We start from the raw sequence: 13961 nt of genomic DNA on the forward strand, positions 1-13961 counted from the left end.
ACATAGTGCGCTGCAGAGTTCTTTTCTGTGATATAAGTTTCCCCATCATGCTGCAGGGGTTCCTACCCGGACACGCTGGTCCCATCAGCGAACATAGTGAGCGGGCAGAGGCTGGGCCTGCGCTGTGGGGATGACTCGTGTGTGCAGGAGCTGGGCGGGTGCGACGGCTGGGCGGACTGTCCGGGCGGACGGGACGAGTCGCCCGCGGTCTGTGATGGAGAACAGGCCACAGCTGTGCAGGGTAAGTCTTCCCACAGCTGTACAGGGTAAGGCTTCCTTACAGGAGGCCACAGCTGTGCAGGGTAAGTCTTCCTAACAGGAGGCCACAGCTGTGCAGGGTAAGTCTTCCCACAGCTGTGCAGGGTAAGGCTTCCCACAGCTGTGCAGGGTAAGTCTTCCTAACAGGAGGCCACAGCTGTGCAGGGTAAGTCTGTCTTACAGGAGGCCACAGCTGTGCAGGGTAAGTCTTCCTACAGCTGTGCAGGGTAAGGCTTCCTTACAGGGGGCCACAGCTGTGCAGGGTAAGTCTTCCTTACAGGAGGCTACAGCTGTGCAGGGTAAGTCTTCCCACAGCTGTGCAGGGTAAGGCTTCCTTACAGGGGGCCACAGCTGTGCAGGGTAAGTCTTCCTAACAGGAGGCCACAGCTGTGCAGGGTAAGTCTGTCTTACAGGAGGCCACAGCTGTGCAGGGTAAGTCTTCCCACAACTGTCCAGGGTAAGTCTTCTTACAGGAGGCCACAGCTGTGCAGGGTTAGTCTTCCTTACAGGAGGCTACAGCTGTGCAGGGTAAGTCTCTCTTACAGGAGGCCACAGCTGCGCAGGGTAAGTCTTCCCACAACTGTGCAGGGTAAGTCTTCTTACAGGAGGCCACAGCTGTGCAGGGTTAGTCTTCCTTACAGGAGGCTACAGCTGTGCAGGGTAAGTCTTCCCACAGCTGTGCAGGGTAAGTCTTCCTTACAGGAGGCCACAGCTGTGCAGGGTAAGTCTTCCTAACAGGAGGCCACAGCTGTGCAGGGTAAGTCTTCCTTACAGGAGGCCACAGCTGTGCAGGGTAAGTCTTCCTTACAGGGGGCCACAACTGTGCAGGGTAAGTCTTCCTAACAGGAGGCCACAGCTGTGCAGGGTAAGTCTTCCTAACAGGAGGCCACAGCTGTGCAGGGTAAGTCTTCCCACAGCTGTGCAGGGTAAGGCTTCCTTACAGGAGGCCACAGCTGTGCAGGGTAAGTCTTCCTAACAGGAGGCAACAGCTGTGCAGGGTAAGTCTTCCTTACAGGAGGCCACAGCTGTGCAGGGTAAGTCTTCCTTACAGGAGGCCACAGCTGTGCAGGGTAAGTCTTCCTTACAGGAGGCCACAACTGTGCAGGGTAAGTCTTCCTAACAGGAGGCCACAGCTGTGCAGGGTAAGTCTTCCTAACAGGAGGCCACAGCTGTGCAGGGTAAGTCTTCCCACAGATGCGCAGGGTAAGTCTTCCCACAGCTGTGCAGGGTAAGTCTTCCTTACAGGAGGCCACAGCTGTGCAGGGTAAGTCTTCCTTACAGGAGGCCACAGCTGTGCAGGGTAAGTCGTCCCACAGCTGTGCAGGGTAAGTCTTCCTTACAGGAGGCCACAGCTGTTCAGGGTAAGTCTGTCTTACAGGAGGCCACAGCTGTGCAGGGTAAGTCTGTCTTACAGGAGGACACAGCTGTGCAGGGTAAGTCTTCCTTACAGGAGGCCACAGCTGTGCATGGTAAGGCTTCCTTACAGGAGGCCACAGCTGTGCAGGGTAAGTCTCTCTTACAGGAGGCCACAGCTGTGCAGGGTAAGTCTGTCTTACAGGAGGACACAGCTGTGCAGGGTAAGTCTTCCTTACAGGAGGCCACAGCTGTGCAGGGTAAGTCTTCTTACAGGAGGCCACAGCTGTGCAGGGTAAGTCTCTCTTACAGGAGGCCACAGCTGTGCAGGGTAAGTCTTCCCACAGCTGTGCAGGGTAAGTCTTCCTTACAGGAGGCCACAGCTGTGCATGGTAAGTCTTCCTTACAGGAGGCCACAGCTGTTCAGGGTAAGTCTTCCTTACAGGAGGCCACAGCTGTTCAGGGTAAGTCTCTCTTACAGGAGGCCACAGCTGTGCAGGGTAAGTCTGTCTTACAGGAGGACACAGCTGTGCAGGGTAAGTCTTCCTTACAGGAGGCCACAGCTGTGCATGGTAAGGCTTCCTTACAGGAGGCCACAGCTGTGCAGGGTAAGTCTTCCCACAGCTGTGCAGGGTAAGTCTTCCCACAGCTGCGCAGGGTAAGTCTTCCCACAGCTGTGCAGGGTAAGTCTTCCTTACAGAAGGCCACAACTGTGCAGGGTAAGTCTTCCTTACAGGAGGCCACAGCTGTGCAGGGTAAGTCTTCCTAACAGGAGGCCACAGCTGTGCAGGGTAAGTCTCTCTTACAGGAGGCCACAGCTGTGCAGGGTAAGTCTGTCTTACAGGAGGACACAGCTGTGCAGGGTAAGTCTTCCTTACAGAAGGCCACAGCTGTGCAGGGTAAGTCTTCCTTACAGAAGGCCACAACTGTGCAGGGTAAGTCTTCCTTACAGGAGGCCACAGCTGTGCAGGGTAAGTCTTCCTTACAGGAGGCCACAGCTGTGCAGGGAAAGTCTTCCTTACAGGAGGCCACAGCTGTGCAGGGTAAGTCTTCCCACAACTGTGCAGGGTAAGTCTTCCTTACAGGAGGCCACAGCTGTGCAGGGTAAGGCTTCCTTACAGGAGGCCACAGCTGTGCAGGGTAAGGCTTCCTTACAGGAGGCCACAGCTGTGCAGGGTAAGTCGTCCCACAGCTGTGCAGGGTAAGTCTTCCTTACAGGAGGCCACAGCTGTTCAGGGTAAGTCTCTCTTACAGGAGGCCACAGCTGTGCAGGGTAAGTCTGTCTTACAGGAGGACACAGCTGTGCAGGGTAAGTCTTCCTTACAGGAGGCCACAGCTGTGCAGGGTATGGCTTCCCACAGCTGTGCAGGGTAAGTCTTCCTAACAGGAGGCCACAGCTGTGCAGGGTAAGTCTTTCTTACAGGAGGCCACAGCTGTGCAGGGTAAGTCTCTCTTACAGGAGGCCACAGCTGTGCAGGGTAAGTCTGTCTTACAGGAGGCAACAGCTGTGCAGGGTAAGTCTCTCTTACAGGAGGCCACAGCTGTGCAGGGTAAGTCTGTCTTTTAGGAGGCCACAGCTGTCCAGGGTGAGTCTCTCTAACAGGAGGCCACAGCTGTGCAGGGTAAGTCTGTCTTACAGGAGGACACAGCTGTGCAGGGTAAGTCTGTCTTACAGGAGGCCACAGCTGTGCAGGGTAAGTCTCTCTTACAGGAGGCCACAGCTGTGCAGGGTAAGTCTGTCTTACAGGAGGAAACAGCTGTGCAGGGTAAGTCTTCCTTACAGGAGGCCACAGCTGTGCAGGGTGAGTCTCTCTTACAGGAGGCCACAGCTGTGCAGGGTAAGTCTTCCTTACAGGAGGCCACAGCTGTGCAGGGTATGGCTTCCCACAGCTGTGCAGGGTAAGTCTTCCTAACAGGAGGCCACAGCTGTGCAGGGTAAGTCTTTCTTACAGGAGGCCACAGCTGTGCAGGGTAAGTCTCTCTTACAGGAGGCCACAGCTGTGCAGGGTAAGTCTGTCTTACAGGAGGCAACAGCTGTGCAGGGTAAGTCTCTCTTACAGGAGGCCACAGCTGTGCAGGGTAAGTCTGTCTTTTAGGAGGCCACAGCTGTGCAGGGTAAGTCTGTCTTACAGGAGGACACAGCTGTGCAGGGTAAGTCTGTCTTACAGGAGGCCACAGCTGTGCAGGGTAAGTCTCTCTTACAGGAGGCCACAGCTGTGCAGGGTAAGTCTGTCTTACAGGAGGCCACAGCTGTGCAGGGTAAGTCTTCCTAACAGGAGGCAACAGCTGTGCAGGGTAAGTCTTCCTTACAGGAGGCCACAGCTGTGCAGGGTAAGTCTTCCTTACAGGAGGCCACAGCTGTGCAGGGTAAGTCTTCCTTACAGGAGGCAACAGCTGTGCAGGGTAAGGCTTCCCACAGCTGTGCAGGGTAAGTCTCTCTTACAGGAGGCCACAGCTGTGCAGGGTAAGTCTTCCTTACAGGAGGCCACAGCTGTTCAGGGTAAGTCTTCCTAACAGGAGGCCACAGCTGTGCAGGGTAAGTCTTCCTTACAGGAGGCAACAGCTGTGCACGGCTAGTGATTTCCAACCTCTGACCTCCAAATAAAACTTGCCCCAAAACTATTCTGAATTAAATCGACGAAGGTTAGATTAAGGTTATTATGATTTACGTATGCACCTACTCAATATGCATGTATTCTAATGACTTTAAACGATGTTAAAGTGGGTTGTAGGACTGATTCTAATGGCCATTTAGTTAAAACGTATTCGAATCTACTTATGTGCAATTTCATTCATGAACTTGTTTTTGTCCCTATACAACTGTAATTGTTGACTCTCGAAAATCACCTATGCTGTCTGAGTGTCTGTAGTCTGTGACTGTGGAGTACATTGTAACAGTTGCCAGTAAATAATTCTTTCCCACAAGAACCCGCTTTTGTACGAACCAATCAATGTAAATGCACGAAACCTTTCAGAACACAGACTAAGTAGCCAGTGTGTTGTTGTAGCCAGTGTGTTGTTGTAGCCAGTGTGTTGTTGTAGCCAGTGTGTTGTTGTAGCCAGTGTGGTGTTGTAGCCATTGTGTTGTTGTAACCAGTGTGTTGTTGTCTTCTATCCAGCCGCTCCGACCAGGCAGTTGGTGTGTGAGGGGCAGACGATGTCTATAGACTGTCCGGCCGGCACGCAGATCGGCGTCCTGTGGGCGCTGTTCGGGAGGATAAAGCAGGACGCTCCGCCCTGCGCATCTAGCCCTAACACCGACTGCAGGTACGGTTCCCGCTGGTTAGATCTAACTACGGGTAATGCGGCATGTTATTGTACGGGAGGATAAGGCAGGACGCTCCGCCCTGCGCATCCAGCCCTAACACCGACTGCAGGTACGGTTCCTGCTGGTTAGATCTAACTACGGGTAATGCGGCATGTTATTGTACGGGAGGATAAGGCAGGACGCCTCGCCCTGCGCATCCAGCCCTAACACCGACTGCAGGTACGGTTCCCGCTGGTTAGATCTAACTACGGGTAATACGGCATGTTATTGTACGGGAGGATAAGGCAGGACGCCCCGCCGTGCGCATCCAGCCCTAACACCGACTGCAGGTACGGTTCCTGCTGGTTAGATGTACTTACGGGTAATGCGGCATGTTATTGTACGGGAGGATAAGGCAGGACGCCCCGCCGTGCGCATCCAGCCCTAACACCGACTGCAGGTACGGTTCCTGCTGGTTAGATCTGCTTACGGGTAATACGGCATGTTACTGTTCGGGAGGATAAAGCAGGACGCTCCGCCCTGCGCATCTAGCCCTAACACCGACTGCAGGTACGGTTCCCGCTGGTTAGATCTAACTACGGGTAATGCGGCATGTTATTGTACGGGAGAATAAGGCAGGACGCCGCGCCCTGCGCATCCAGCCCTAACACCGACTGCAGGTACGGTTCCTGCTGGTTAGATCTAACTACGGGTAATGCGGCATGTTATTGTACGGGAGAATAAGGCAGGACGCCCCGCCCTGCGCATCCAGCCCTAACACCGACTGCAGGTACGGTTCCTGCTGGTTAGATCTAACTACGGGTAATGCGGCATGTTATTGTACGGGAGGATAAGGCAGGACGCCCCGCCCTGCGCATCCAGCCCTAACACCGACTGCAGGTACGGTTCCTGCTGGTTAGATCTAACTACGGGTAATGCGGCATGTTATTGTACGGGAGGATAAGGCAGGACGCCCCGCCCTGCGCATCCAGCCCTAACACCGACTGCAGGTACGGTTCCCGCTGGTTAGATCAAATTACGGGTAATACGGCATGTTATTGTACGGGAGGATAAGGCAGGACGCTCCGCCCTGCGCATCCAGCCCTAACACCGACTGCAGGTACGGTTCCTGCTGGTTAGATCTGCTTACGGGTAATACGGCATCTTATTGTACGGGAGGATAAGGCAGGAGGCCCCGCCCTGCGCATCCAGCCCAAACACAAACTGCAGGTACGGTGTTAGAGTGACTCATGGTTATTGCGCTGTGTTATTGTTACCGTGATCGATCTACATTTTTTTAGAAAGAGTCTAAAGCAGTTTCCTGTCGCTGTTTCAGGGGATCCACGAGTCTCGCCAGGGTGACTGAGGAGTGCGGCGGGAAGTCCAGCTGCACCGTCCAGGCCAGCAACAGCGTCTTCGGCGATCCGTGTGGAGGGACGGAGAAATATCTGGATGTGTTATATGAGTGCAGGGAACCAGGTACATGTCTTTATGTGTTATATGAGTGCAGGGAACCAGGTACATGTCTTTATGTGTTATATGAGTGCAGAGAACCAGGTACATGTCTTTATGTGTTATATGAGTGCAGGGAACCAGGTACATGTCTTTATGTGTTATATGAGTGCAGGCAACCAGGTACATATCTTTATGTGTTATATGAGTGCAGGCAACCAGGTACATGTCTTTATGTGTTATATGAGTGCAGGCAACCAGGTACATGTCTTTATGTGTTATATGAGTGCAGGCAACCAGGTACATGTCTTTATGTGTTATATGAGTGCAGGCAACCAGGTACATGTCTTTATGTGTTATATGAGTGCAGGCAACCAGGTACATGTCTTTATGTGTTATATGAGTGCAGGGAACCAGGTACATGTCTTTATGTGTTATATGAGTGCAGAGAACCAGGTACATGTCTTTATGTGTTATATGAGTGCAGGGAACCAGGTACATGTCTTTATGTGTTATATGAGTGCAGGCAACCAGGTACATATCTTTATGTGTTATATGAGTGCAGGCAACCAGGTACATGTCTTTATGTGTTATATGAGTACAGGGAACCAGGTTCATGTCTTTATGTGTTACATGAGTGCAGGGAACCAGGTACATATCTTTATGTGTTACATGAGTGCAGGGAGCCTTTATGTGTTATATGAGTGCAGAGAACCAGGTACATGTCTTTATGTGTTATATGAGTGCAGGGAACTAGGTCTTTAAGTGTTATATGAGTGCAGAGAACCAGGTACATATCTGTATGTGTTATATGAGTGCAGAGAACCAGGTACATGTCTTTATGTGTTATATGAGTGCAGGGAACTAGGTCTTTAAGTGTTATATGAGTGCAGAGAACCAGGTACATATCTGTATGTGTTATATGAGTGCAGAGAACCAGGTACATGTCTTTATGTGTTATATGAGTGCAGGCAACTAGGTCTTTAAGTGTTATATGAGTGCAGAGAACCAGGTACATATCTGTATGTGTTATATGAGTGCAGAGAACCAGGTACATGTCTTTATGTGTTATATGAGTGCAGGGAACCAGGTACATGTCTTTATGTGTTATATGAGTGCAGGGAACCAGGTACATGTCTTTATGTGTTATATGAGTGCAGGCAACCAGGTACATATCTTTATGTGTTATATGAGTGCAGGCAACCAGGTACATGTCTTTATGTGTTATATGAGTGCAGGCAACCAGGTACATATCTTTATGTGTTATATGAGTGCAGGCAACCAGGTACATGTCTTTATGTGTTATATGAGTGCAGGCAACCAGGTACATGTCTTTATGTGTTATATGAGTGCAGGCAACCAGGTACATGTCTTTATGTGTTATATGAGTGCAGGGAACCAGGTACATGTCTTTATGTGTTATATGAGTGCAGGGAACCAGGTACATGTCTTTATGTGTTACATGAGTGCAGGGAGCCAGGTACATGTCTTTATGTGTTATATGAGTGCAGGGAACCAGGTACATGTCTTTATGTGTTATATGAGTGCAGGGAGCCAGGTACATGTCTTTATGTGTTATATGAGTGCAGGGAACCAGGTACATGTCTTTATGTGTTATATGAGTGCAGGGAACCAGGTACATGTCTTTATGTGTTACATGAGTGCAGGGAGCCTTTATGTGTTATATGAGTGCAGAGAACCAGGTACATGTCTTTATGTGTTATATGAGTGCAGAGAACCAGGTACATGTCTTTATGTGTTATATGAGTGCAGGGAACCAGGTACATGTCTTTATGTGTTATATGAGTGCAGGCAACCAGGTACATATCTGTATGTGTTATATGAGTGCAGGGAACCAGGTACATGTCTTTATGTGTTATATGAGTGCAGGGAACCAGGTACATATGTCTTTATGTGTTACATGAGTGCAGGGAGCCTTTATGTGTTATATGAGTGCAGAGAACCAGGTACATGTCTTTATGTGTTATATGAGTGCAGGGAACTAGGTCTTTAAGTGTTATATGAGTGCAGAGAACCAGGTACATGCCTTTATGTGTTATATGAGTGCAGGGAACTAGGTCTTTAAGTGTTATATGAGTGCAGAGAACCAGGTACATATCTGTATGTGTTATATGAGTGCAGAGAACCAGGTACATGTCTTATGTGTTATATGAGTGCAGGGAACCAGGTACATGTCTTTATGTGTTATATGAGTGCAGGGAACTAGGTCTTTAAGTGTTATATGAGTGCAGAGAACCAGGTACATATCTGTATGTGTTATATGAGTGAGAAGAACCAGTATTAACTGGATGTGATATATCTAATCTTAAATCTTCTAAAATCTCTATTGAGTATACTACTTGGCAAACTTGTTAAGTCTAAGTTATGATGGTATTTACACTACACAATTGCAAGGATTAAGACAGTTGTTCTTATTTACACCTTGAATTTGTTATAGACCTTGCAGCCGCCGTCGGCATTTGGCCTCTGAACAGACAACACGAAGCCAATGACACCAGCGGCAACGGGCACAATGCCACGCCCGAGGGAACACAGCTGGGCCCCGGGGTGAAAGGAGAAGCCTCGGGATCATACTCCTTCTCGGGGTCCGAGGCATCCTTTCTCCGCGTCGCAAACGGCGGAGTTTTCGGTGCCGCGGGCTCCTTCACTGTTCTACTGAACATCTATCCCACCGGAGAGAGCGGCACACTGGTGTCTTTCTCAGATGGTCTGAAAGCGGAGATAAAACAGGCGAATTCTACCACTCTGGTCTTCAAGTAAGTAAAAAAACAACATGCGTGTTAGCATAGGTTCTGGTAAAATGCGTTTCTGTAAGAAAATATGATAAAGATAAAACGATTCCGCAGAAAAACTGCGTACTTCTATGACCGTCTCTGGTCTTTTGCGCAACTTGTCTATGGCAGTTGCACGTACTAAAGTATATACTACTAACCCGACAAGAACAAGCCATGGCTAGTGATCATAATAGCTAGTTAGACCATTTTCAAAATGCCCTAGCGGCGTGTCTTTATGCCCCGAGCTGGAGTTAGCCTGGTAATTCCGACTCGGTTGCATGAAGACACATTGAGATGAAGATAGCATTACAAACGCACCGTTCACAGAAACTTCCTTTTTACAGCATTCTACCGTCGTCCGTGACCCTCACTCTGGAAGCGTCTGTCTTGACGCTCAATGCCTGGAACTATTTGGGAGTATCTTACGACTACACCACAGGAGTTGCTATGGTCTGGCACGAAGGCATTCCTGTGGCAAAGTCGAACGTTGGCAGGCTGGACGTATCAACACAGGGCGACTTAATAATTGGCAAGCAGAACACGAGCTCCGAGGACCTGTCTCCGTTTGGAGGGAGAATGTCGTGCCTGCAGGTGTACGGGGCTGCCCTGGGCAGGGCTGAGGTGGGGAAGGCGCGGGAGGCCTGTGACGGTAAGTCTCCGTTTGGGGGGGAGAATGTCTTGCCTGCAGGTGTACGGGGCCGCCCTGGGCACGGCTGAGGTGGGGAAGGCGCGGGAGGCCTGTGACGGTAACGAATTCATCTTGATCATATATCTTCCCTTCTTATCACACAAAGATTCTTTGAACTGAATAATATTTAGATAGATTGTCATTATCTGATGATAGACATCAATACCAAATGTGTATGTATATCAAGTTGCATCAATCCCTTATGAACTGGACCGTGTCTATATGTCACCAGGCGGTAACGTCGCTCTCGGTAGAGCCGCGAGCCAGAGCAGCAGTGCGGCGGTGCCGGGCCGGGACACCAGCGCAGGGCAGGCGGTGGACGGGTACCTCGGCACCACCGTCCACCCCGGAGACGCCTGTGCGGCCACGGACCGGGACTCCGACCCCTGGTGGCTGGTGGACCTCGGGACCGTCTCCTCCGTAGGGACTGTGCGCGTCCTGACCCGCGCGGACTGCTGTGGTGAGTAGCACTCGTGGTGTTCTCGGAGTAATTAAACTAGTACTGATGTCCCTCGGGTAAGCCCCCCCCCCCCCATAGGGAGTGTGGACTGAGCGGACTGTGCGCGTCCTGACCCGCGCGGACTGCTGTGGTGAGTAGCGCTCCCGGTGTTCTCGGAGTAATTAAACTAGCATTGATGTCAGCACAGAAAAAAAAGTACTGCATATATCTTACTCTCTGTGCAGGGGAGAGGCTTCAGAATTTACAGGTGAGAGTTGGAGACTCACCCGACTTCCTACTGAACCAAGCTTGTGGAGCCATCTACACGGGGACGCCCTCTGGCGGAAAGAGGCTAGAGCTGCACTGCCGGGAAGGCACGGCTGGGCAGTACGTGTCCGTGCAGACCGTCAAAACAACGGACCAGCTGTCGCTGTGTGAGGTGGAGGTGTTCCCGGAAGCAGGTGACGTACTGGGTTACTTTAGAATCGATGGACAATACTGAGGCAAACACATGTTCACCCGATAACGGGCGCATTTACATGGGGTGAAACCCTGAAATGAAAAACGGTTAATGAATGTTTTCGTTATTTTAATATCCATCGAGTGCTATATATCTATTTTTTAACCGGGTTACAATCGTTAACCAGGCTATCACCTTTAAACAGTTACTGTCGAGACCACTGATCATCACTAACTATTTCCTGTCCCCTTCCTGCCCCCACAGACGTGAGTCCGCCCCTTGCCTGCGGCGAGACGACCCTGTTTGTCACGGAGACACAGAACGGAACTCTCTCCAGTCCCAGCTTCGGCACGGGCACCTACCCTCCAAACAGTGCCTGCCGATGGCTCCTAACGGCTCCACAAGACGGCATTATAGTTCTCAACATAGTGCTGATGGACTTACAAGACAGTGCCGACTGTACGTCGGATTTTGTTGTAGTCTACGATGGACCCTCCCCTTCCTACCCAGTCCTCGGGCGCCTCTGCGGAACCGCCGAGTCCGTCCTCACGTCGGGGAGTCAGATGTTCGTGGAGTTCGTGTCAGACGGGGAAACGGAAAGTTCCGGCTTCATGGCGACCTTCACTGCTGTTAGTCCGGGTAGGTGCCATCACGCCTGCCATCCGTTACAATCTAATAGTACGTTGTGCTTGATAATATTATAATCACGACTATTCAAACTCACAGGATTTCTAAATACCAGTCAACATTTCTGCCAATGAAAGTCTTTGCTTTGTTTCCCTGCAGACGAGAACATCGCCTCGGGAAAGTCCGCCTCTCAGGCGGCGGACCTGAGCGCGAACCGCGTTGCCGAGAGGGCCGTTGACGCGGACGTGGCGACCTGCGCGGCGACATCAAACCTGGCCGAGCCGTGGTGGAAGCTGGACTTGGGCGCGGCTTACTCCGTGATGAAAGTACGCCTGTACACCAACGGGAACGACACTGTCGTCGGTAAGTTTCAAGGGGTGGCAACATGACCGGACAACCAAATTTACTTCTACCTTTAGCATTATACACGTAAGGCACAATGGATTACTCCGTGATGAAAGTACGCCTGTACACCAACGGGAACGACACTATCGTATAGGTAAGTAAGGGTGGCAACATGACCGGACAACCAAATTTACTTCTACCTTTAGCATTATACACGTAAGGCACAATGGATTACTCCGTGATGAAAGTACGCCTGTACACCAACGGGAACGACACTATCGTATAGGTAAGTAAGGGTGGCAACATGACCGGACAACCAAATTTACTTATACCTTTAGCATTATACACGTAAGGCACAATGGATTACTCCGTGATGAAAGTACGCCTATACACCAACGGGAACGACACTATCGTATAGGTAAGTAAGGGTGGCAACATGACCGGACAACCAAATTTACTTATACCTTTAGCATTATACACGTAAGGCACAATGGATTACTCCGTGATGAAAGTACGCCTATACACCAACGGGAACGACACTATCGTATAGGTAAGTAAGGGTGGCAACATGACCGGACAACCAAATTTACTTATACCTTTAGCATTATACACGTAAGGCACAATGGATTACTCCGTGATGAAAGTACGCCTGGGAACGACACTATCGTAGGTAAGTTTCAGGGTGGCGGCAGCGGTACGAGAGAACCAAACTGATTTATAACTGATTTATATCTTATTTTATTTTATTGAAATTGCAACACAGCATTACACAGGTCACCCATGCAGCGTTGTTGATGTCGAGTTGAATCATTACGAACTGAGCCAATTCAGAAGCGTATTATGGAAAACCGCAGTATCTGCAGCTCCCCCGCTGTGCAGAGTGTTATTGGCACCTTGGCGATAGAAAATAACCGCGTGGGAGCTTGACTCTACACCAAAGACACCAAATACCACAGGGCCTGTATCCTTGAATTAACTATTACGAAGTGCGCTACAATCCCGGAGCTTCTCTGGCTGACTGGAGCTTCTCTAGCTGGCTGATTTGGGAACAGTGGATGCTTGAAGATTAGTAAAGCGGTCTCCTGTATTCACATTCGTTCATTAGAGAGCTAAACAATGGTCTTCCTTCACAGTTCGGTGACGGAATTTCCTTTCAATAGTGAAGCCAATCAGCGCTCTCCTTTCCTGTGACGTCCTTTCCTGTGACGTAGATATCACGGGCCATCTGTCTCAGAGTGGTCACTTTAGCGTGGGAAGCGGTGTTGGCCACACACGCGGATCGTTCTAGCCCCATGGCAGGAATCAACGTCAACCATGGCATTTGTGTTGCCAAAGTTCTAGCTAGGTCTAGCTCAGGATTGGATTCAGTGAACCCTGTTGGGGAAACTCAACTTATAGGGAGACTGAATACCACAATAAGCGGACGTGTGTTTCAAACATAACGGTAGGTCAGGATTGGATTCAGTGAACCCTGTTGAGGAAACTCAACTTATAGGGAGACTGAATACCACAATTAGCGGACGTGTGTTTCAAACATAACGGTAGGTCAGGATTGGATTCAGTGAACCCTGTTGAGGAAACTCAACTTATAGGGAGACTGAATACCACAATTAGCGGACGTGTGTTTCAAACATAACGGTAGGTCAGGATTGGATTCAGTGAACCCTGTTGAGGAAACTCAACTTATAGGGAGACTGAATACCACAATAAGCGGACGTGTGTTTCAAGCATAACGGTGGGTCAGGATTGGATTCAGTGAACCCTGTTGAGGAAACTCAACTTATAGGGAGACTGAATACCACAATTAGCGGACGTGTGTTTCAAACATAACGGTAGGTCAGGATTGGATTCAGTGAACCCTGTTGAGGAAACTCAACTTATAGGGAGACTGAATACCACAATTAGCGGACGTGTGTTTCAAACCTAACGGTAGGTCAGGATTGGATTCAGTGAACCCTGTTGAGGAAACTCAACTTATAGGGAGACTGAATACCACAATTAGCGGATGTGTGTTTCAAACATAACGGTAGGTCAGGATTGGATTCAGTGAACCCTGTTGAGGAAACTCAACTTATAGGGAGACTGAATACCACAATTAGCGGACGTGTGTTTCAAACATAACGGTAGGTCAGGATTGGATTCAGTGAACCCTGTTGAGGAAACTCAACTTATAGGGAGACTGAATACCACAATTAGCGGACGTGTGTTTCAATCATAACGGTAGGTCAGGATTGGATTCAGTGAACCCTGTTGAGGAAACTCAACTTATAGGGAGACTGAATACCACAATTAGCGGA

General features: G+C 50.0%; 2 protein-coding genes across 2 annotated transcripts in view; both read left to right on the forward strand.

The window, feature by feature from the left end:
* The window catches only part of LOC136437126 (uncharacterized), a 14853-nt gene extending 9911 nt beyond the window's left edge, over nucleotides 1-4942 (forward strand). Inside the window, exons 10-16 of the mRNA XM_066431604.1 lie at nucleotides 57-241; nucleotides 1647-1871; nucleotides 2031-2219; nucleotides 2394-2582; nucleotides 3261-3449; nucleotides 3718-3870; nucleotides 4731-4942. Coding sequence (XP_066287701.1) covers nucleotides 57-241; nucleotides 1647-1871; nucleotides 2031-2219; nucleotides 2394-2582; nucleotides 3261-3449; nucleotides 3718-3870; nucleotides 4731-4942 — 1342 coding nt within the window. The remainder of the gene's footprint in view (nucleotides 1-56; nucleotides 242-1646; nucleotides 1872-2030; nucleotides 2220-2393; nucleotides 2583-3260; nucleotides 3450-3717; nucleotides 3871-4730) is intronic.
* A 478-nt stretch (nucleotides 4943-5420) lies between these two features.
* The window catches only part of LOC136437127 (uncharacterized), a 49803-nt gene continuing 41262 nt past the window's right edge, over nucleotides 5421-13961 (forward strand). The window contains exons 1-8 of the mRNA XM_066431605.1: nucleotides 5421-5978; nucleotides 6195-6337; nucleotides 8769-9087; nucleotides 9450-9754; nucleotides 10026-10253; nucleotides 10478-10693; nucleotides 10957-11331; nucleotides 11479-11682. Coding sequence (XP_066287702.1) covers nucleotides 5911-5978; nucleotides 6195-6337; nucleotides 8769-9087; nucleotides 9450-9754; nucleotides 10026-10253; nucleotides 10478-10693; nucleotides 10957-11331; nucleotides 11479-11682 — 1858 coding nt within the window. The 5' untranslated portion in view covers nucleotides 5421-5910. The remainder of the gene's footprint in view (nucleotides 5979-6194; nucleotides 6338-8768; nucleotides 9088-9449; nucleotides 9755-10025; nucleotides 10254-10477; nucleotides 10694-10956; nucleotides 11332-11478; nucleotides 11683-13961) is intronic.

The sequence above is a fragment of the Branchiostoma lanceolatum genome, chromosome 6 (genome assembly GCF_035083965.1).
Source record: "Branchiostoma lanceolatum isolate klBraLanc5 chromosome 6, klBraLanc5.hap2, whole genome shotgun sequence".
NCBI lineage: Eukaryota > Metazoa > Chordata > Leptocardii > Amphioxiformes > Branchiostomatidae > Branchiostoma > Branchiostoma lanceolatum.